The sequence below is a fragment of the Narcine bancroftii genome, chromosome 9 (assembly GCF_036971445.1).
Source record: "Narcine bancroftii isolate sNarBan1 chromosome 9, sNarBan1.hap1, whole genome shotgun sequence".
NCBI classification, from domain to species: Eukaryota; Metazoa; Chordata; class Chondrichthyes; order Torpediniformes; family Narcinidae; genus Narcine; species Narcine bancroftii.
Genome location: NC_091477.1, coordinates 101,467,690 through 101,489,263, shown reverse-complemented (window position 1 = coordinate 101,489,263; position 21,574 = coordinate 101,467,690). Strand labels below are relative to the sequence as shown.

The window sequence follows — 21,574 nt, the reverse complement described above, 5'->3', positions numbered from 1 at the left end:
TCTGCTCTTTCATGACATTAGAGTTAAAGATACCCGGAACAAGGCTCTAGAATTCTCTCACTAAACCCTGACCCTGATCTTGCCTCCTGCATACAAAATCCCTCAAAACTCATCTTTTGTGCCAACCACCAATTATAATCTTTCCTCTCCTTGCTCAAAGTTTGTTTCCCTTGGATCTAACTGAATTACCATGAATAATTTTTGGTCAACCCATTACGAGAGTTGTTGATAAATGATACTCCCTGTTCTCCTTTAATTTTAAATTCCATAATTTGAACAAATGAAATGAATTCTTCTTTTGACCATAATAAGCAGTTAGATTCCATGATAACACTGGACAATAAAGTTTACCAAAAGATTTGCTTCCTGAAGAAAAATGGGGATTATGATAGTCAACTTCAAGCTGAACACAAAATTAATTTCAGATTTGCTGAATCACGTAGGAAGTTGGAGAAGCATTAATAATCTTTTATTGAATTTAGCATGTTTAACCACATAATGCTGACACATTCCTAAAACTGTTTTGCTGTCCTCAGCATCTGATGTCTCTTGTGTCAGTGTCCAACAATAGTTGGCCTGCATTGATGGATTCCAGTTGCCCAAGTGCCGCTTTTCCATGGTCGCAAGGTCTTGGTGAAACCTTTCATCATGTCCATCACTGACTGCAGGTAAGAAGTCCAAGTGTGAATACACAAAATGAATTTTCAATGACATGTTGCATTCACGGTTTTGTCTGCATGAAGTAGACTTAAAATGTGACAGATGTTATGGAGTCCAGAGGACCCGAAACACCAGCAGCAATAGATATGCACCACAACACAGGGTTACTTCAACCACAGTAGTTTTTAATTATATTTGAACAAGACAACAGAATTGAACTTTAACTTATTACTTAACCTACCTAACTACTTAATCCCCCCCCCCCCCCACCACAATACTAAGCGCAGGTGTGTGTAATGTATATTTAAGATTAGAAAAGTTCTTTGGATCACAATCCAATCTCACTTGTACTGTGCATAGAAGTTAGCATTAACAAAGTTCACCAGTCTTTGGTGCTTAACAGGCAAATGGTTACCACTCAGGAGGGTTCTTGCTTGTTTTCAGAGAAAAATTCCTTTCCAGGACATCCACAACTGATTCCTTCTCAATCAGACCGCCAATCTCCTCCTTTGACCAGGCATCCTTCCAAAGTTTGCCAGCTTGTCCTTCAGGAACTGATTTCTGTCTCCTCTCTCTCTGTTTCACACCCTCCCTCTCTGAGAGCAAAACTCTTCTCCTCTGCCTGCAAAGATCACATGCTCTCCCAGGCAAGCTGCTGTCGATACTTTGTTGCCTCCTGCAAAAGTCCTGCAAATATTCTGTAATGTGTGTGTGCAAGCTGCCCTAACAATTCTTCTCAAACCACCTCTAAATACTCTGTCTCACAGAAAATCACAAAAATATCTAAAAAAAGATGCGTGATAGGAACATTTTAAAATAATTGTCATGATCAGCAGCCCAAAATCCATAAAATAAACCCCAAAGTGTCAGGAAGCAAAATCTTTGTTGTCCAGTGTAATCAAACCTCTTTACCCATCTTCCTGGACCGTTTCCCAACTAAGTTTACCTGTATTAGCTTCAATTTTAATTTTTTTAATATTTAGATAGGTAGCACTGCAACAGGCCCTGCTAGCCCAATTAGCCCTACAATCCCCATACATTTTGAAAGGTAGGAGGAAACCCAAGCAGATGGGGAGAACGTACAAACACTTTACAAATAGCATCATATTCGAATCCGTGACACTGGTGCTGTAACAGCTTTGCGCTAACCATTCCACTAACCATGCCAACCAATCTTTCCTGTCCAGTTGGCAAGCTAAGTGAACTTAAAGGACATAAAAATGAACTTGAACCATAAAATTCTTCATTGTTTTATACATTCCAGTGATGTGAGTTGACAAGCAATTATTTTCCCAGCTCTAATTGCCCTTGAGGAGTGTTGGTGAGCTGTTGCACTATTGCAGGCCAGAAGAGAGTTTCAGGGTTTTGACCCAGTAGAGTGAAGGAACAGTGAAATATTTACAAGTCAGGATGGTGTGTGGTTTGGAGGTTCCAGGTACTGATGTACACAGGCTTTTCTTTTGCGTTTGGTATTAATGTTAGAAGTGGTGCGTTCAGAAGGTGCTGGTGAGTTGCTTCAGTGCATCACATAGAACAGGGGTGCGCATCCTATGGCCCACGATCCAAATTTATCCAACCCGGTGCACAGCTGAACCCCCTCCCCGCACCCTGTGCTTTTCTCCCATCTCTGCACGGCTCCCACCTTCGGTGCACAGCTCTCCTGCTCTCAGTGTGTGGCTCCCCCACCCCCTCTGCACTGGAAATCCCCCTGCCCTCTGCGTGAGACTCCCCCCCCCCCACCTTGTCCTCTGCATTGGAGACCCCCTCCATTCTGCTCGAGAACCCCTCCCCTGTGACATTCTCCACCACCTTCACAGTGTCGTTCTCTCCCATCGCAAGGTGACATTATCCTGCTGTCTGTGAGAGCCTTCTTCTCTGTGTGAGAGCCATCTCTTCTGTGAGAGACTGTGTCTGTGAATCCACTCTCTCTCTTTCTCTGTACACCATCACCTTTTTCTGTAATGCTCTTTCAACTTATCTCTGTGTGGTGCTCTTCTCTCTCTTCCTGTTTCTGTATGTGAGACTTTTTTCTGTGTTGGTATATGACACTATCTCTCTGTGTGACTCCTTGCGTCTCTGCAGTCATCTACCTCCTTGTGTGTGAATCCCTCTCTTTGAGTGTGGCTCCCCTATCTGTGTGTCTCTGTCACTTTCTCTGTGTGTGTGTGTGTGTGTGTGACATCCTCTCTCTCTGTGACACACCTCTCTCTCTGCATGAGAGCCCCCTCCCTTTGTGTGAGGATCACCCCTTCTTTGTGTGAGGCACACCCTGTCTTTGTGTGACATTCCCCCTCTCCAGAGTGACATTCTTCCCCTTTCACTATTGTCTGTTTTGGGGTTAGTTATTTTGGTTTCATTGTGACTAATTTTTCTCCTTTTTTACTTTTATGGGTTATTTTTCATTGTGTAATTTTCATGACATGCATCATTGTATTAATCCTATCTATCTAATCTATCTATCTAATCTATCTATCTAATCTATCTATCTATCTATCTATCTATCTATCTATCTATCTATCTATCTCATTTATTTATTTAATTTATGGTAGCATCAGTGCAGCCCACTGTTCAACCATTTACACACCATCCGGCCCTTGTATGGTAAAAGGTTGTCTGTCCCTGGCATTGAAGATACAAACTGCAGCTTCTGGAGTTTAGTGGAGTGAGTGAATAACTATGGATGGGCTGCCTATCAAACAGGCTATTTTATCCTGAAGGATGTTGAGCATCTTGAGTGTTGAGGCTGCATGTGGAGAGTATTCCATCACACCCCTGACTTGAGCCTTGTAGATGGGGGACAAGCTGTTGGAGTTGGATGGAAAGTTATTTCTTGCAGGAATCTCAGTCTCTATCTTGGATTTGTAGCCACATTACATAAATGGCTCTTCCCATCTTTCTGGTCAATGGTAACTGCTGGGAATATTGATAGTGACGGCCTTGCCTTTCAATGTCAGAGGGAGACAGCTGGAAACACTCTTGTTGGATATTGTCATTTCCTGAAACCTGTGTGGTGTAAGGGTTAAAATGACTGGCAAACATTCTGCAAGCCAACCAGCAAATATCGTTTATGAATTCCATTACTGTCTCCAGTAGCACTAACTTCAAGGTTGTGGCTAGTATTTGCATGTCTAAGATAAACATTCAGTTTTAAGTTTTTCTTTGTACTGTGAAAATCAGGAAAGCATGGAGACAGTCCGGATAATTCTTTTGACCATTTTATTGACCATTACAATCATAGTTTTAAGTATTGTTTTAATTGTTTTATCATAGTTTTAATCGTATAAGTTTTTATTAAACTGAAAAACTCAACACAATTTTAGTACAGACTTTTCATTGAACTAGTCAAAAACAACGGCAGTCTAATCTTTCCAAGCGATTATAACAGAAGATAATCAAAAGTCAAAAGAATTAGGGATTATTGACTCGTTAGTCAATAAAATGAACTATTGACTCATAATCAATAGAAGGTGGAATAGAAAACATAGTAAGTTGGAAATTGGATTTGGAAGAGAAGACGGGATCGATTGGGCTCTGTTTAGAGCAGATCGATAAAGGAGCCTCAAACATCAACAGCACCAAGACCACTGACAAAGCAGTAAGACTTATTAAAGGTTCTTCTGTGTGTTTATTGCAAATTAGAACATAGTTTGGAGAAACTGCCACTCGGCCTATGAGGACTGTTTTGGTTTCGGAGAGATTGTTGTGCATGTTTGATGTCTGAATGCAACGATTGACTAAATGGATAAGATGGTAGCTGCTGCAGCAGTAGCTGCACCTAAGAAGCTATGGGTCAAGAAGATAAAGGTCAAGGAACTTATAGAAGAATTTTGTGATTTGCGAGAAGAAATGTGAAGTCGGCAATTAGAAACAAATGACCCTTCTTCAAGAAATAAGTCCATGGACTCATGCACTGCCAGACCACCTGCAAATTAGAGGAACAACATTTCATCTTCCATCTAGGTACCCTCCTGGATGACATTGACTTCTCTGGTTTCTGTTAAACTCCCCACCCCTTCTTCTTCCCCAACTCCTTTCCCCCAGTGCACTCTTTTTCTCCCCTTTTCCTATGTCTCCTTTCACAGAGCCAAAATCAATTCTCACTTTCCCTCATCATATCCAGTTAACTCCTATTGACTGTTGGTCTGGAATCCTTCTCCTGACATTCTTCAGTCTTTATTCAGATGCCTTCCTGTTTTTTTGCTTATACCTTGAAGGAGGGCTCAGGCCCAAAACATCAGTAATATATCTTTGCCTCGTATGGATGCTGCAAGACTGGCTGAGATCCTCCAGCATTTTTGCATTTAGAGTCCTGCATGAAAACATCTTGAAACTTTTACCTCAATTATGAGAATTGTCTCTGACTCATTCATATTACAATATTTGATGTTTATTGCTCATAAGAGAAGTAAACATCCACTGAATACATGCCACCTTACTAAGAAGATGACAGTCTGGCTGGCTGCATCACTACCTGGTATGGAGGCGTCAACTCTCAGGGTAAGAATAAACTCCAGAGGGTTGTTAACTCGGCCTGCGACATCACAGGCACTAGACCACTACATCATGGACATCTATATGAGGCAGTGTCTTAAAAAAGCAGCCTCTATCCTCAAAGACCCCCACCACCCAAGCCTTGCCTTCTTCACTCTGCTACCATCAGATAAAGGTAAAGGGGCCTAAAGATGAGCACTCAGCGGCACAAGAACAGCTTCTTCCCCGCTGCCATCAGATTCCTGAATAATCAATGAACCCAAGGCACTGCCTTATTTTTCATGCACAATTATTTTTATTATTATTTTTATAGTAACGTTATAAGATGATTATAATATGATTGTTTGCCCTGTGATGCTGCTGCGAAACATCAAATTTCATGACTTGTTCATGACAATAAATCCCGATTCTCATTCTGTAGAGCCACACTTGATTTCATCCTAACTCCTGCGCTACAAGCCCAAGACTTGTTAATCCATGTAGATATGTAACCTTTTTTCTCTCTCTCCCTTGCGTTTTGTGGCATTCCCTTCGTCATAACTGAGAGGGATCTAGAATCGTTCCAGGAGCTGAAACGCCTTCTTCGTTACCTACTCCTGTTCTTACCTTTCTCTCCAACTTCCCCCTCCCCAGTGACCACTCCCTCTGCCTGTTTCTTCACTTCTCCCACCTTCTGTCTAATTGCCCACCAGCTCTTGGCTCCTTCCCAGTCTCTTTCCCTCTTGGTATACTTAATATCAAACCTTCTTACTTTAGTCTTGATAAAGGGTCTTGAAAGGTTGACTGAACATTTCCATCTGTGGATGCTCCCCAATCCTCTGCATTCCTCCAGCTTCTTATTGTTTGCTCAGATCTCCAAACAATTTGTATTATTATGGTGCCAAGTATCTACTCAAAACTATATATCTGGCTTGCAGTGCCCATCTTCAGCAAATGAATTAAAAAACATCGATCCCAAAGAGAAATATTAATTTCCTACTACTGATTCAATGAACTACCACCCATAAATCATTTCTAGACACCTCACTAAATTGCATTATTGAAGACCAGCAGAGCTGAGGCAGTCGGGATTATCAGAATCCATGCTGGTCGAGGTAAGGCACTTAGATATCCCAAGGATCATTATTCTGTATCACCCAGAAGCAACACCCAGAAGATGACTGTTCTTTAGAATTCTTTGCAAATTGGAAGATGATAAAACTAATTTGGCCTTGAATAGCAAACTATCTGCCTGATGCAAGAGGAACTCTTCACCTTTAGTGAGACTCAGCAACTTGCACAGGAAAAATGGAAAACAAGGATGCCTTCATTTTACAATGAGGAGGAGGAAACTCATGCTCTTGCAGTTGCTTTGGGAGAGTCAAGTCGAACAATGAGACAATTACCATCACTTAGAACAAAATCATTCAGTAAAGTGTCAAGGGCAGAGGCTGGTTCAACTTGGTCATTGAAATTTGACAAGCTTGTCAAATGTATTTTATTGGATGGGTCAGAGAATCTCAAACTACTAACGTAATCAAAGTAAGTTCATTATTATTTTACAGCTGATAAGTGGGAGGAATGTATCCGTCACCATGCCACATCTAAAGGACATTCCTTTTATGAGTGGCAATTACTGAATAATTCTGAATCAGCAAATGTATGTTTTTGCCACATCTTAGGAAAAATGTCACAGCTGCCTTAATGGCCCAAATAGCTTGCACAAAGTGTTCTAATCAAAGCAATAAGAACTGTCTGAGAAACTTCCAATACAAATGGATTGAGAAGTGAGTAATGCACTGTAATGAATGCCATCACTTTCCTTGTGCTGCTCTTTTATGTTGAATAATATGTTTTTGATGCAGCTATTAGTTGAATATCGTCATATTTGAAAGAGAGCCACTTTTTCTCTTCATCGTGTCATCTCTGTCTTAACTCTTTACTGCAGAATACCATATCCAGTCATGCAAGTCATCACTAGTTGTCGACATGCTTCTAATTTACCTATTTTCTTCTTTGAGCCCCAATAATGAAGGATATTAGCAGGAACACTTCTCCTCCTACTTACATAGCAACCACACTGCCTTTCACCAGGATACTTTGATATTCAGTTGTGTCTCTGTTTCTGTGCAATTCTGATTGTGGGGGTCTGCTCCAAGTTAATCATGCAGTCTCAGGAGACCTCTTCAGGCATTTGTCATTGCAACATAGTCAATTCATCAGCTGTTTATAGATTAGGAATGGAGCTGTTCACAGGATTTTCTAGTGCTTGGTACTTTTTATAGATCTTTTGAAAATGAAGTAGCCCATGGAAGCTTGCAACAGGACCTGAAACCGGCCATTGAATGACAAATACGTTTGTTATCGCTTGCACTTAACGGTCGGCCTAGGTAAGCGAACGCCTCTTTCTCCTTGTTGGTAAATGGTACTTTTCTCACTTTGCCACAGTTGAACTGGTTAAGCGCTATGACTGCAGGAAAGGGCAGAAGTTGAGACATCACGGACACAGGGCCCACCTAATTACAAAGACACTTACTGACTTTTTATATTAGTGTACAGTATATTAGCATGCTAATGTGCAAAGAATACTTGCAGTCCAATTTTGTGGATTTGAGTAATAATAATTTACAAGATGCTCATAAGCCACTGCCAAATTCAACATTCCCTTTGCGATCTTTGCTAGCAAGCAACGTATAAGAAAATTATCACTCCAGATGGCCTTCCTTATCTCACTCTGTAATCATTTGGCTATATCATAGATTCCTCAATGTTGCCACTGGCATTGATAGGGTGGTAACGGTGTGCTGGCCTTCATTGGTCAGGAGATTAAGATCAAGGGACATGAGGAAATGTTGCAGCTTTATAAAACTTTGCTTAAACCACACTTCGAGTATTGCATTCAGTTCTGGTCGCCTCATTACAGGAAGGATGTAGGTTGTGTGAATTGGAAAATGCATCTTATGAATCAAGGTTGACCAAGTTATGGCTTTTCTTTATGGAGCAATGAAGGATGAGAGGCGACTTTAAAAGTGTGTTAGATTCGGAGGGGGAGAGGTTGGGTAGACAGCCAGCACCTTTTTTCCAGGGCGATAAAATAGCTAATAACAGAGGGACATCAGCTGAAGGCGAGTAGAAGAAAGTTTAGAGAAGATGTCAGAGTTAAGTTCTTCATAGAGGAAGTAGTGGGGAAGCTGGATTGCATTGCAGATCATGGAGGTGGAGGCTGGTACAATAGGGACTTTCAAAAGACTGTTGGATGTAAAAAGAAAATAGATGGTTATGGGTGTGAGGAAGGGAAGGATTAAATTTTTGCAGAATAGGTTTACATCAATCAGTGGGCTAAAGGGCCTGGACTGTGCTGTAAAGTTCTGCATCATGATCTCTTCTTTGTTATTGAGTATGGATGGTGTAATAATACAGCAGACAACATTAACACCACTAAACCATAGGTAGGTTGGGCAATAAATCAGCCTTGCCTTTAACCCTAGAGCAGGTCTTTTGAAAAAAAAAAGTGCAGTCAGAGCATGCCCATGGAATGCTGCATACTTAAAACATGTTTAAGTTTTTTTTCCCTATTTGTCCCAAAGTCAATTTTATAAATTTACATGAACAAAAAATGATCAGGCTCGTGCAAACTTTCCTTCGAGATACAGTATGCGTCCATGCTGTTCAAGCACCCGTCAGAAGTGTTATGTTTAAATGAGGTCACGTTTTAATTGAGTTAATTCTAAACACAAGAGAATATAAAGGCCCAGCCTATTTAATCTTTCCTTGTGTTGGACTGGCCATCCCAACAACCTGAATTGAAAACAGAAAATACGAGAAACTTTGACTACCTATTGCTTTCCATGGCTGCTGCGTGACCGGCTGAGTTTCTCCAGCACTTCCAATTCTCCAGCATCTGTGGACTTCTTGTTTAACCTTCATGTACCTAATAGCAATTTCCAACCCTGCAAAAAGATCTGTCCATCTCATTTTGGTCATTATTTATTTGCTTGGATTGTCCATGGTTATGACAAAACAACCATGTGAAGCATTTTTCAAGGTCTATTTATTTAGATTTTAATGTTAATCTCACATTCCAAATCTTTATTCTATACTCTTAAGAATGTTTTAAATCCTACTTGAGATTTTACTTCCTGGTTTGCTCTCCGAGAGAACTATTAAATGTAAATTTAAATTTAAATTCAGACATAGAGCACAGTAATAGAACCTTTCAGCCCATGCCGCCCAATTACACCCAATTGACCTACAATCCCTTGTACATTTTGAATGATGGGAGGAAACTGGAGTGCCCAGAAGAAACCCAGGTGCATACAGGAGAATGTACAAACTCTTCACAGTCAGCATGAGATATGAACCCCAGTCCCGATTGCTAGCACTGTAACAGCGTTGTGCTAAGTGCCACGCTAACCATGGTGGTCCTAAGTTGGTGAAACCATCAACTTGACCTCTTTATAACTTTCTACATCTTTGAGAAACCAACTGAACAGCATAATTCTGTCCATGGCGCAGAAATCACCCATCTTTGTTTGCAACTTTCTTTGATAATGTTGAGTGTTATCACCATGTTGCCATTTTCACAAGATAGAATCTTAAAACTGTCAGATCAGAGAAGGGACCAGTATCCAAAAATGAATGCAATATTCCAGTTGTGTTCCAAATGATGTTTTATACAGACTCAAGATCCCTGGTTTTCACACTCTGCTTTTTTTTAATGTATGAATTCCAGGGTCATAAATGTTCACTGAACATGGCCTGTCACTTTCAAGAATTTATGTCTATCTACGCCAAAGTGTTCTTGCACAGATTTTTGTAAAATACCACGTTGACCTTATTATCTGTTTCTGTTTTCTGCTAAAGTGAAGCACTTTGCATTTCACCATATTAAAGGTGATCTGCCACTTGCCTACCCTTTAGACAGCCTAACTGGGTCTTCTTGTAGTCAAATCTGGCACTCATCATTATTTACCACATTTCTTGGTTTTCTGTCATACTTAATCCTGCACACTTGCCTATCCATGTCTTAGAATGGTGAGAATTTTCAGATTTATTGTCAGAGTACATGCACATCATTATATACAACCCTGAGGTGCCTTTTTCCTGTGGGCCAGACAGAATTGCCACTAATTAGTAGTGCAAAAAAAAACTGTACACAGTGTAAACATGTAAACAAATCAAAGAACTGCAAAAAGATAATAATGTAAACCAACTGACTGTGCAATACAGGGAGAACAAAAGAAAAACAATAAAGTGCACAAGTAAGAGTCCTTAAATGAGTCTCTGATTGAGTTTGTCATTGAGGAGTCTGATGGTGGCAGGGTAGCTGTTGTTCCTGAACCTGGTGGTGTGAGTATTGTGGCACCTGTATCTTTTTCCTGTGTCATTACATTATAGAAGTGATTTTCAAACTGCCCCCTAAACTTACATTCCACTTTAAGCAAAACCTTTGCCATAAGTGCTCTGTGATTGGTAAGGGATTGCTTAAGGTGGAAGAGAAGGTTGAGAATCACTGCTCTTGACCCAAATGCTACTGAAAGATTTTGCTTGAGAAAAATTGTCGTTGGCCCATTTCCTTTGAAATTACAAAACTGTGCACATAACGAGTCGTTTAGGTATGATTAAAACTGGTTTTCAACCTTTTTTTCTCCACTCCTTTACTAATCACAGAGCACATGGCATAGGGATTACATAAGGTGGAATGTCAGTTTGAAAAGCATTATGTGTGTCATTACATTATAAATGTGTACACTTTGTTTATTTTTCCTTCTACCCTTTTGTGCTATACACAGAATGACTGTTCCTCGGTACAAAGTTAAGTCCAAAGTTGAGTATTTTGAAAATCAGTGGGTAGATAAAGAGCCCTTATTGAAGGAAATAGTATATTACTGCAACAAGATGAGATTGTTCAGGTTTCTTGTGAATGCTGCAATATTATCTGTCATGATGTATGGAATCAATGCCTATTCTTCAGGTAAAGTAAATAAGTAAATGTGATGCAGTTTTCTATGTTGGTTGCTTTTTAAGATTGGTGTTTATGAGAAATGTATACATTTTTCTTATTTAAATCAGTTAGATTCTGTCAATTGTTAACCTGAAATCACATGAGGTCACAATAAAGAGGCATCGTTTATTTTAGGAACTCTAGCATGAGTGCCTTGCATCAATTTTTTTAGCAAAAAAAATGGTCTTCAGATGTGGCATTGTGACAGGAACCTTTGTGCACGCAACCAGGATGTGTACCAAGGTGAGACCCTTCTGGGTGGAACTAGGCCAAGTCCTAGAAAAAAAATCATAGGTAAAGAATTCCCACTGGACCCAGAGCTGTTCGTATTGGGAAAGATAAGGCTGAAGATGAAGTTGTCCAAATTCCAAATCCAATTTGTAATGGTCGCTTTGGCAGTGGCCAGGAAGTGCATAGCGGTTACCTGGAAATCTGACTCTCACTTGGGCATTGTGCACTGGAATACAGAAATGCAAAGCTGTGTTCCCCTGGAAAAAAATTACCCGCAACTTAAGGAAAAAATATAATATTTTCCCAAAAAATTTAGCAACCATATTCAAATTTCATGGGAGGACAGTTTTAATGTGGATCTGCATATCTTGCTGCCCTGCCTCCCCCTGTCTATCCTTCTACTGAAGTAGGGGTGGGAGGAGTCCATTCCATCCCAATCAAATAAAGTCAAGAAAAATGTACCAGCCTAGGGGCTGGCTGTCAGGCCGTGACAAATCCCTGATGTGTCCCCTACTTTTGTTATCGGTATCTTGAATGTTGTGTGTGATTGAGGTCTGTTGAGGGTGGGGATGGGGGAGGGAGGGGGGAAATGACTCAACAGCAAATTTTGTATATAATGGATAATTGTGATTTATACTGGAAATTGTTTGAGTTTGAAAATCTATAAATGAAATATTTTAAAAATTGGTGGGATTTCTGGAGCTGCTGTAACAACAGCTCTGCCTCTGGTGTGGACCCACAAAGATAGGGAGCAAAGTTTCAGCACTCACCTTGAGGGGTTTAACTGCCCAGTCCGACTGCCATGGACTCTGTACAGCTTTCAATGGCCAGTTAAAGGAGCTGACTGTGGCTTATTTTCAAAATCCTGTGACCACAGGTTCTAAGCCAGTGGATCTCAACCTTATTCTTTCCACTCACATACCACTTTAAGTATTCCCTATGCCATAGGAGCTCTGAGATTAGTAAGGGATTGCTTAAGGTTGGATGTAAGTGGAAAGAACAAGTTTGAAAACTATAGTTTTAATTGTACCTAATTGACTTGTTATGTGCACAGTTTCATAACTCCAAAGGACAATTTTTCTCAAGCAAAATATTTCAGTAACAATTGGGTTTAGAGCAGTGATTTTCAATCTTTCCTTCCCACTCACATACCACCTTAAGCAATCCCTTACTAATCACAGAGCACCAATGGCATAGGGAATAGTTAAAGTGGTATGTGAGTGGAAAGAAAAAGGTTGAGGCCCAAGATGGAGGCAATGGCCACTCCAGGGATGTGAAGAACTGGTGCAGAGCACCAGAAAAACAGAGAGATTACTCTCTCCCCCCCCCCCCCCCTCCCCACCACTGTTTGAGAAGGAGAAGCAAAGGAGATGACCCACGAGACATGACTTTGGTGGCAGAACATTGAGGGGCTCTGAGGCTGAAGAACACATCATAGGTGATTCTAGGCAAGCTGGCGTCTACAGTCAAAGGACTCACACCAGGCTGCAGCCTGCTGGAGACTGGGTCTAGATTGGTTAATGGATTGGAACTGGCATGTAAGAGGGTGCAAAGGTTTCCTGATTGTGTCACAATTGTGCATCTGGAGCTGGGGTTGCTGATGGTTTGGACTGAAGCCTATGTGGCTGCATATTCTGCAGGAGCACTGGAGGCAAATCCATGGACATTCATTGACTCAGGAGGGATGCTCTTTCTTCTGCTTCATTTTCTCTGGCTGTAAGGTGCGCTGGACAATTTTTGCTGATAATAACTCATTGTCTGCCTTACAGTAGACTAGGCACAGCTGGCCTAACGGTTAGCACAATGCCTTTACAGCGCCAGCAATTGGGACCACGCTGTCCGTGAGGAGTTTGTACGTTCTCCCTGTGTTTTCCCAGGGGGCTCCAGTTTCCTTCTACTGTTAAAAATGTACTGGGGATGTAGATTAATTGGATGTAAATTGGGCGGCACGGACTCAGGGGCCAAAATGGCCTGTTACCGCGCTTTATGTCTTAATTTTAAAGGAAATTTTGTGTAATCTCACATTTTCTGGTTTATTACTGACAATAAAATAATCTTGAATTTGCAAAACCCCCTGCTCAATGTTCATATGAAACTCCTCAGGCCAGTGAAACTGATATTTCTAGTGGATGTGGGAGAGTGAAGTACTGTAGAAAACTGAAACTTGCCTGAGCGCAAGTCTGTGCTTCAACCAAATGCAGAGGTTCTCAACCTTCCCTTCCCACTCACATCCCACCTTAAGGAATCCCTATGCCATAAGTGCTCTGTGATTAGTAAGGGATTCCTTAAGGTGGGATGTGAGTAGAAAGAAAAAGTTTGAAAACCACTTTTAATTGTACCTAATTGACTCGTTATGTGCACGGTTTCATAACTCCAAAGGAAATGGGCCAATGGCAATTTTTCTCAAGCAAAATATTTCAGGAACAATTGGGTCTAGAGCAGTGATTCTCAACCTTCCCTTCCCACTCACCTATCACCTTAAGGAATCCCTTACTAATCACAGAGCACCAATGGCATAGGGATTCTTTAAAGTGGGATGTGAGTGGAAAGAAAAAGGTTGAGAACCACTGCAGTCATGCAAAATGATTTCCACTTTCCACATGGCACTGGAGCCGACTTATAAATCCAGAATCTGAATGCCAAATGTGTCTTGACATTTAAATTTTCAGACAATTCCTCCAACGTGCATGATGCTATTTAGAAATGTAAACTTTAAGTGCTGATGAGGTTTGTCCTGTGGTGAGACCAGTTTAAAGTAGTATACTTTCTTTCGTAGAAAGATCCTGGTGGAGTGCCTTAGCACTGAGGGGACTTGAACTCCTTGGGTCTCCTGGTCCCCTTGTGAGCGAGGAGAGGCAGGCTGGGTCTCCAGCTCAAAGGTGGAAAGGGATGCACTTTCCTCCTAAACCAGATCCCCTGAGGCCCTGACTTGAGGTGGCAAGAATGATCTCTGTGGTTCGCAGGGCACCTGAGGCAACAGACCATTGGGTGCCAGGGCCCTGAGGGAGACGGTGTCCTCCCTGCCATCCAGGTACTCTACATAGGCATATGTGGGATTGGCGTGGAGCAGTTTCACCCTTTCCACCAGGGGGTCAGTCTTGCTTCTCCTCACGTGCTTCCTGAGAAGGACTGGACCAGGAGTGGTGAGCCAGGTTGGGAGTGTAGTTCCTGATGCCGACCTTCTTTCGAAAATAAGGAGGAGTAGTGTTGGTCGCGGTACATAGTAGTGACTGGATGAATGGAGCGCCATAGGAAGGACTTCCTGCCAGTGTGAGTCTGGAGGCCTTTTGACATCAGGGCCAGTTTGACATCCTTCCAGACAGTGGCGTTCTCCTTTTCAACCTGCCCATTCCCCTGGGGTTGTGGTTAGTAGTCCTGCTGTTTTTTTTTTTAATTTTATTTTTTATTTTTCACACCATAAATCACAATAGCCATGATATACACTTTTTCTTTTTCACACATTTACAGTGACTTTTTCTCCCCCCTCCCTCCCTCCTGTTAGTAGTCCTGCTGGATGTGATGCCCCTCACCAGAAGGTACTGACGTAGCTCATCACTCATAAAGAATGAGCCCTGTTCACTATGAATATGGCTGGGATACCTGAACAGGGCGAAAATGGAGCCTTTATGACTGATGAAGTGGATGCACCTGGACATGGAATGGAGAATGGGAAATGAGAGTACACATCAATGACAGTAGGAAGAAAGTGTTACTGTTCATGGAGGAGAGAGGTCCCTTAAAATCAACACTGTTCGAAGGACCTGAATGATCAGGTGCACCTTTTCAGGGCGGTAGAAGTGCAGCTTGCGCTCCGCGCAGACCTGGCAAAACCTAGTCATTTCCCTGAAGTCTTCCATGGAATGGCAGATTGCGCACCTTGACAAAATGAGCCATGCAGGTAACCCCTGAATGGCAGAGCTCATTATGCAGAGACCGCAGTTGGCTGGTGAGTGCAGAGGCACAGCTTCCTCTGAATAAGGCATCGGGAGGGTCATTAAGGTCTCCTGGCTGAAAGGGAATGTCATGGAACTTGATACTCCACCTAGCAATTTTGTCATTCTTGATTTTTCCCCTCTTGACATTATTGAATGTGACTGAGCGCTAGTCAGTGAGGAGCGTAAATCTTCTAACAGCCAAGCAACGTCTCCAGTGCCTTTCGGTTTCTACAATGGCTTGAGACTCCTTTTCCACTGATGGGTTCCAGAGCTCGAGGCCTTGAAAAGTCCATGAAAAAATGCAACCAGCCTGCTCACTTGGTTGAGGGTAGTGGCCAAGGCTACATCTGAAGCATTACTTTCCATTTGGGAAGGTACATTCTCATCCACCATGTGCATGGCGGCTTTTGCAATGTGATTTCAGAATTAGATAAAAGCCATTTGGGCTTCAGCCGAGAGGAGGAAATTAGTGCCTTTTAAGAGAGGGCGAATCTTATCAGCATATTGAGAGAAAAACCCCAGGCATCTCCTCTCAGCTTTTGTGGTCCTGGGGATGAGGAGCTCTAACAGGGGGAACGTCCTATTGGGATCGGGCCCAATGATGCCATTCTCCACCACGTAACCAAGGATAGCCAGACGTTTAGTCCTGAACAAGCACTTGTCAGAGTTATAAGTGAAGTTCAGGGTTTTCGCTGCATGGAGAAAACTCTGGAGTTTGGCGTCATAGTCTTCCAAGGTGTGGCCACAGATGGTGACATTATCGAGACAGGGGAAGGTAGCCTTCAACTCATACTCATCCACCATTCTATCCATCTGCCTCTGGAAGATTGAAATCCCATTTGTGATACTGAAAGGGACCCTCCAGAATTGATAGAGACAGCCATGAATCCAAATGCTGTATATGGACGGTCCTCAGAATGGATTGGCAGCTGGTGATAAGCAGCTTTCAGATCAATGGTCGAATAGACCTGACACTGCGCAATATCATTCACCGTGTCTTAAATTCAAGGGAGGGGGTATGCGTCCAGAAGTTTGTATCTATTAATAGTTTGGCTCTAGTCAATTACTAGCTTGGACTTGTTTTCCCCTTTTACCAATAGCACTTGTGCTCTCCGCGGGCTGGTGGTAAGTCAAATTATCCCTTCGTCGAGCAGACATTGTGTCTCAGACTTTATGAAATCTCGGTCTGCAGTGTTGTACCACCTGCTCTTGGTAGCAATGAGTTTGCAGTCCAAGGACAGATTTGGGAAGAGAGGAGGCGGGTCGATATTCAGTGTGGAGTTGCTGCATATGGGTTCTGATTTTAGGGGCCCTTTGTTTCGAACTGTTACATGGGGGAGGGGACCAGAATACTCCAAGGTCACGCTTTTAAGGTGACACAGGAAGTCCAGACCCAACAACACTGGAGCACACAATTCACCAAGTATATACAACCGAAATTTACAGAACTCCCCCCTTCAAATGACAGATGCACTATACAATGTTGTTGAATACACATAGAATGCAAATGAGACGCGAGGGATATGCAATAATTGGAAGGATACATCTTTACGTTGTACACTTGGACAGTCTGTGAGTCTATGAAGCTTTCAGTAGAGATTTAGTGGAATGACCTTCACAGTCACTATGGAGTTGCAGAGCTGGTGAAGTCTGTCCTCATCTAGGACCATCAAATCTAGGTCCCTGGAGACTCCATGTTCCTCACTCAAGTGGCCCCCACCATCTTGCCCTGCATGGGGAAAAAAGTATTGATCTCGTGGCGTGGCAAGATGGCTGCCCTCCTTCCTCCTCCGATGATGGTGGCGCTGAGTTTGAATTTTGGTTATGGCAAGATGGCCGCTGAGCCTTTTTGCACTGTTTCCTCACTGCCACCCTCCATTGGTGTGTAGTGCAGCAAGTGGGTTTGGGTGAATTTGGGGCAGACGGCTTGGGGTTGGAGTCGGATCTGGGAGCAGTGCAGGCCGTGGACTTCCCCAGGCTTCCCCTCACGTGGAAAACCTTTGCCCAATATCCTTTCTGCCACAGCTGGAACACACTGAGTCTTTATTCGGGCAACGAGATTGGGGATGCTGGCTCTTCCTAGCCATAGGAAGCGGCACCCATTAGGGATGGGGTAGTGGGAGCAGCCAAACCTTGGAAGGGGTCACCTGGGTGAGTGAGCTCATTGGCTTCGAGGTTGTCGTTCTTGGGGTTGGCCTGTTCCAGCAATTTGGCCAGTTTGGCGTAGCTAGCCAGGTTCTTCGGTCCTGGCTCAAGCAGTCATTGCCTCATGTACCTCGAGCGGACCCCCATGACTAGAGTGTCCTGGATCTGTTCTTCCTCACAAAAGCGGCCTGTAGCTGCTTTGTACCTGCACTTCTTGGCAAGCATCCACAGATCCAGCAGGTAGTCATCGATGATCTCTCCTGGCCATTGACAATGTAGAGTGAGTCAATGCCTCGCTAAGACCACATTTTGCGACTTCAGGTACTCAGCCTTCAACGCTTCAATGGCAGCATGGACTGCACACCCTTTCATTCCTACCCTTGAAACAAGTGTGGACCTCCTGAGTTCATCAGTGTCGAAGACGTCTCTGGTCGTGTTCGGGTAGGCCTGGAAGCAGTCTAGCCAGTATGTGAACTCCGCAGCTGTGTCAGGGAACAGAGGGTCTATCAGTAGCATACCTGGCTTGAGTAGCGCTTCCATCATTAGGGAATAAGCTAATAAAATTGTAGCGTGAATAAAAGCTCTCACGACTGGAGGGAGAACAAACACTTTTATTAGCTTATAACTATGGGTAGGGTCTCACAGTAGTCTTCGGAAGGGTTCTAGGAAACCAGGATTATAAGTGAGCAAATGGGGATGGAGCCGGGAGATGGGGCCAGCCATCAGCACAACACCCTACCAGTGAATCCCAATTCACTGCAGAGTGATGCATCTGCTGGAAGCCCTCCATGGCCCCTGGTATTAGTTGTTTGCATTGACATTTAGGATCAGGGCTAGGGAATAGAATGTTAGGCTGATTGGAGGAGCAAGAGGGGTGTGGGGTGATAATGGTGGGTATTGAAGGGGTGGGGAGAGATTGATATCATTGGGAATGAAAGATATAAAGTAATTTTGGACCATGGCGAGGTCCAAGTCTGACATTACGCAAGGAAAGCAATATTTTCCTGGAACTGACAAATGAGAGTAGCTTCCTAGGCAATGTGGACAATTTACCAAGTCAGTGCCAGTCTTTCTAGTGAAGTACTCAATACTCATCTGGCATTTATATCATAGATCCGTAAGCATGATTCACAATATTGTCTGCTTCAATTTCCATAGTGACCGAGAAATGGACTGTCATATTTCATTCCAGGAAAATCACATTTTCCATTGTGTCGAGCTGAAACAAATAGCACTATGTGATTGAGGCCACCATCTTTATTGTTCGGCTATTTTGTAAAAATAATCTAATATCCTTTTCAGCTGGCCTCGTGAATGCACAGCCCCAAACTGTCAGATCTGTGGTGTCCGACATCTAATACTGAATGAACAGAAATTTCCTCCAACTATGTATTGGGAAGATATTGTCCTGGGTCCTCGCCATAAACAATCCGTTGTTCTCTGGATTATGGGCCCAGCATATTTTGGCTGCACCACTCTGCTGGGAGTGGAATTGTACTCTATAAAAAAATATTTCTTTTTAAAGGAAAGCATTACCTATCATTTGTGAATCTCATTTAATTCTCTTTGAATTAAGAACCCGTGCTAATCTGAACCAGATGTTCGATGATCTCTGCAGTTGCAAAACGCTAAGACAATTCTGTTTAAACCTGTTCGTAAATGGCCCCTCTTTCTGTGAAGGCTCCTGTCGCAGCGTAGCCACTACAATATGCAAGCACTCCATTTGCTGACAGATAACTAAACTAGACAAACACTCTGCCTGATGTCCCATCACCAACAGATGGTAACAATTTGGGAAAGTTTGTGCTGCTTTTGGCTGTTATGACAGCACTTAAGCATACAGGGAATATTATTAAATTAGGACACAGTTGGAGCAGAAAATAAATATTTTCCCAGACCAAGTACACAGATTATGTCTGTGTATTCACTTGTGATTAATTTGGGACCCTGAAATTATAGGACAGTGAAACTCATTAAAAAGAATTTATACTTTGGCAAAGTTGAAAAATAAAAACAAGATAACAAATGTGAATAAGTATAGTATCTTATTTAACTCAAAGTTGAAATCTTTTAAGAAAAGATCATTTTATTTTTAAAGATGTTGAGAATCAGGAATATGTTCAATTGAAAGAGCAATTCCTTAAAATTAGTCCAATGAGCATTATTATTCAAGCTTTTTCTTCATGCGTGAATTTGGACACAGCCTCCAAAGAACAAAACATTTAACCCACTTGTGTTTTCATTGAAACTTATTTTGTGTTGTTCCATTGGACACCGTTGAGGAACTCACACATGAATACAGATCCATACATTTTCACTTCCTCCAAACCTGCACATATGGTATGAGTTAACCATAGTCTGGGGATCAAAGGGAACCCTCCTGATCGGTATGTTCAATATCACTTAAAAACAGAACCAATGAGCAACCTTTGTGTGACAACATCCAGCAGTGATAATCAGATTTGTTGGGCCATGCCAACACTTTGTGAGAAAGAATCTGCACTTGAGCCACGGTTGGTTTCTGTTTTAGTGAGCCTGTAATGCAGATGGTTAAAAAGAAAAGGAAATAAATGCATGGGTGGGCAAAATTATTATCAAGAACAAAAAGGAAATAGTTGGTTAGAACATTACAAGGTTGTTTGTGTCATTTAACAGAGCATTTAATTTATAATCTCACTGCTGACAGATTTAGTGTGTCTTTTGGTGTCTTAGCTCCCTCTACAGTGAAACATCTTGTACTACAGCAACTGTTAAAATGCATTGGAGAAACTTCAATGTGCAGCAAGAAATTTTGTGTCTTCTGCATTGTTCTTTTTACTCTCGGGGCCTCTGAATGAAATGTTTGTGATCAAATGTGGCCTTTTCCTGAGATGCCTAAATTATTATAAGAGTGATCATGGTGGCCAGCCTTGTTGTGGCAACACTTTCAAGAAATGGGTGAGAATATGAAAATAACAAAGGTCTCGAGACATGGTTCCATCCTGGCTAAGGTGCAGATGTGTTCCAGAACACGTCTCTTGTAAAGCCATTTCTCTTGCAATAAACTTGGATCTCCCTGACAATCTTCAATGTCGTTCAAGCTATTCCCTGATGACAAAAAACTAGATAATGGGTCAATTATCAACAAGGTTATCAAGCAGCACCAGACTCAAATAACTTACTCACAGGTGTCCTGGGTTTCACCAGACCACTCAGCTCCAGATCTCATGGCAGCCTCTGTGCTAAATGGACAAAAGAGGTGAGAACAACATCAAGGCGGCATGAAGCTGAGTTATTGTCAAAGAGCCATGTAAAACCCAAGTCATTGGGCACAACTGATGGAAGCTCTGAGCTACCTCGAGTCACGCCCTATAGAAAAGAAGCCCCAGGTATCTCAGAGTCATTTGACACAACCCATTCCACCACTTTCCACCATAATAAGATCAACAGTGCAGATGTCCACAAAGTTCAATTCCATTTGTAGCTCCTCTGTTAACGCTTGCCTTCAGCAAGTGATAGACGACATTCAAGTATGGATTAGTAACTGCCAAACAACATTTGAGCCAGAGGAAGGTGATTCTCAACTCTTTCAGTCTAAGGCCCACTTTCCACCTAACATACCATGGCTCACTAGTGGCAATGACTGAGCAATACTTTTAAGTCAAAGGCAGTTCTGTAAGAAACACACCTTCATCATATTTAAAGTATTTTATTTAACATTTTTAAAGACCCACATGGAAACACACTGTGACCCACCAGTGGACCAGGGCTCACTGGTAGAGAACCACTGGCTGTTAGACAATGTCCGACTCCAGCAGGAGTGTTAAACAACTGCTGTCTGACAACCAGCCATATTTACTCTCACTAAATCCCACCACCATAAACATCTGAAATTCAACTGTGTGAGTTTGTCTTGCTGTATGCAGTTCTAGCTTCATTCAACGAAGATTCAAGAAGCTTGACACAACTAAGTGACACCTAAAATAGCATCCTAAATATTCACTGCCTCCACCACTGGCCCAGCATGACTGGTTTGTCTTAATTAAAAAAAGCCATGCAACAGCTCATGAAGGGTTTTTTTCATGAACATTGCAGCTGTGAGTCCTACCACATGGAGAGACAATGGTTGCAGGTCTAGCAAGTGACATGC

General features: G+C 42.3%; 1 protein-coding gene across 1 annotated transcript in view; it reads left to right on the top strand.

Annotated features, from left to right (window-relative positions):
• Positions 1-16,217: 16,217 nt before the first annotated feature.
• Positions 16,218-21,574, top strand: part of LOC138743589 (intestinal-type alkaline phosphatase-like) — a 36,843-nt gene continuing 31,486 nt past the window's right edge. Inside the window, exon 1 of the mRNA XM_069899104.1 lies at positions 16,218-16,316. Coding sequence (XP_069755205.1) covers positions 16,218-16,316 — 99 coding nt within the window. The remainder of the gene's footprint in view (positions 16,317-21,574) is intronic.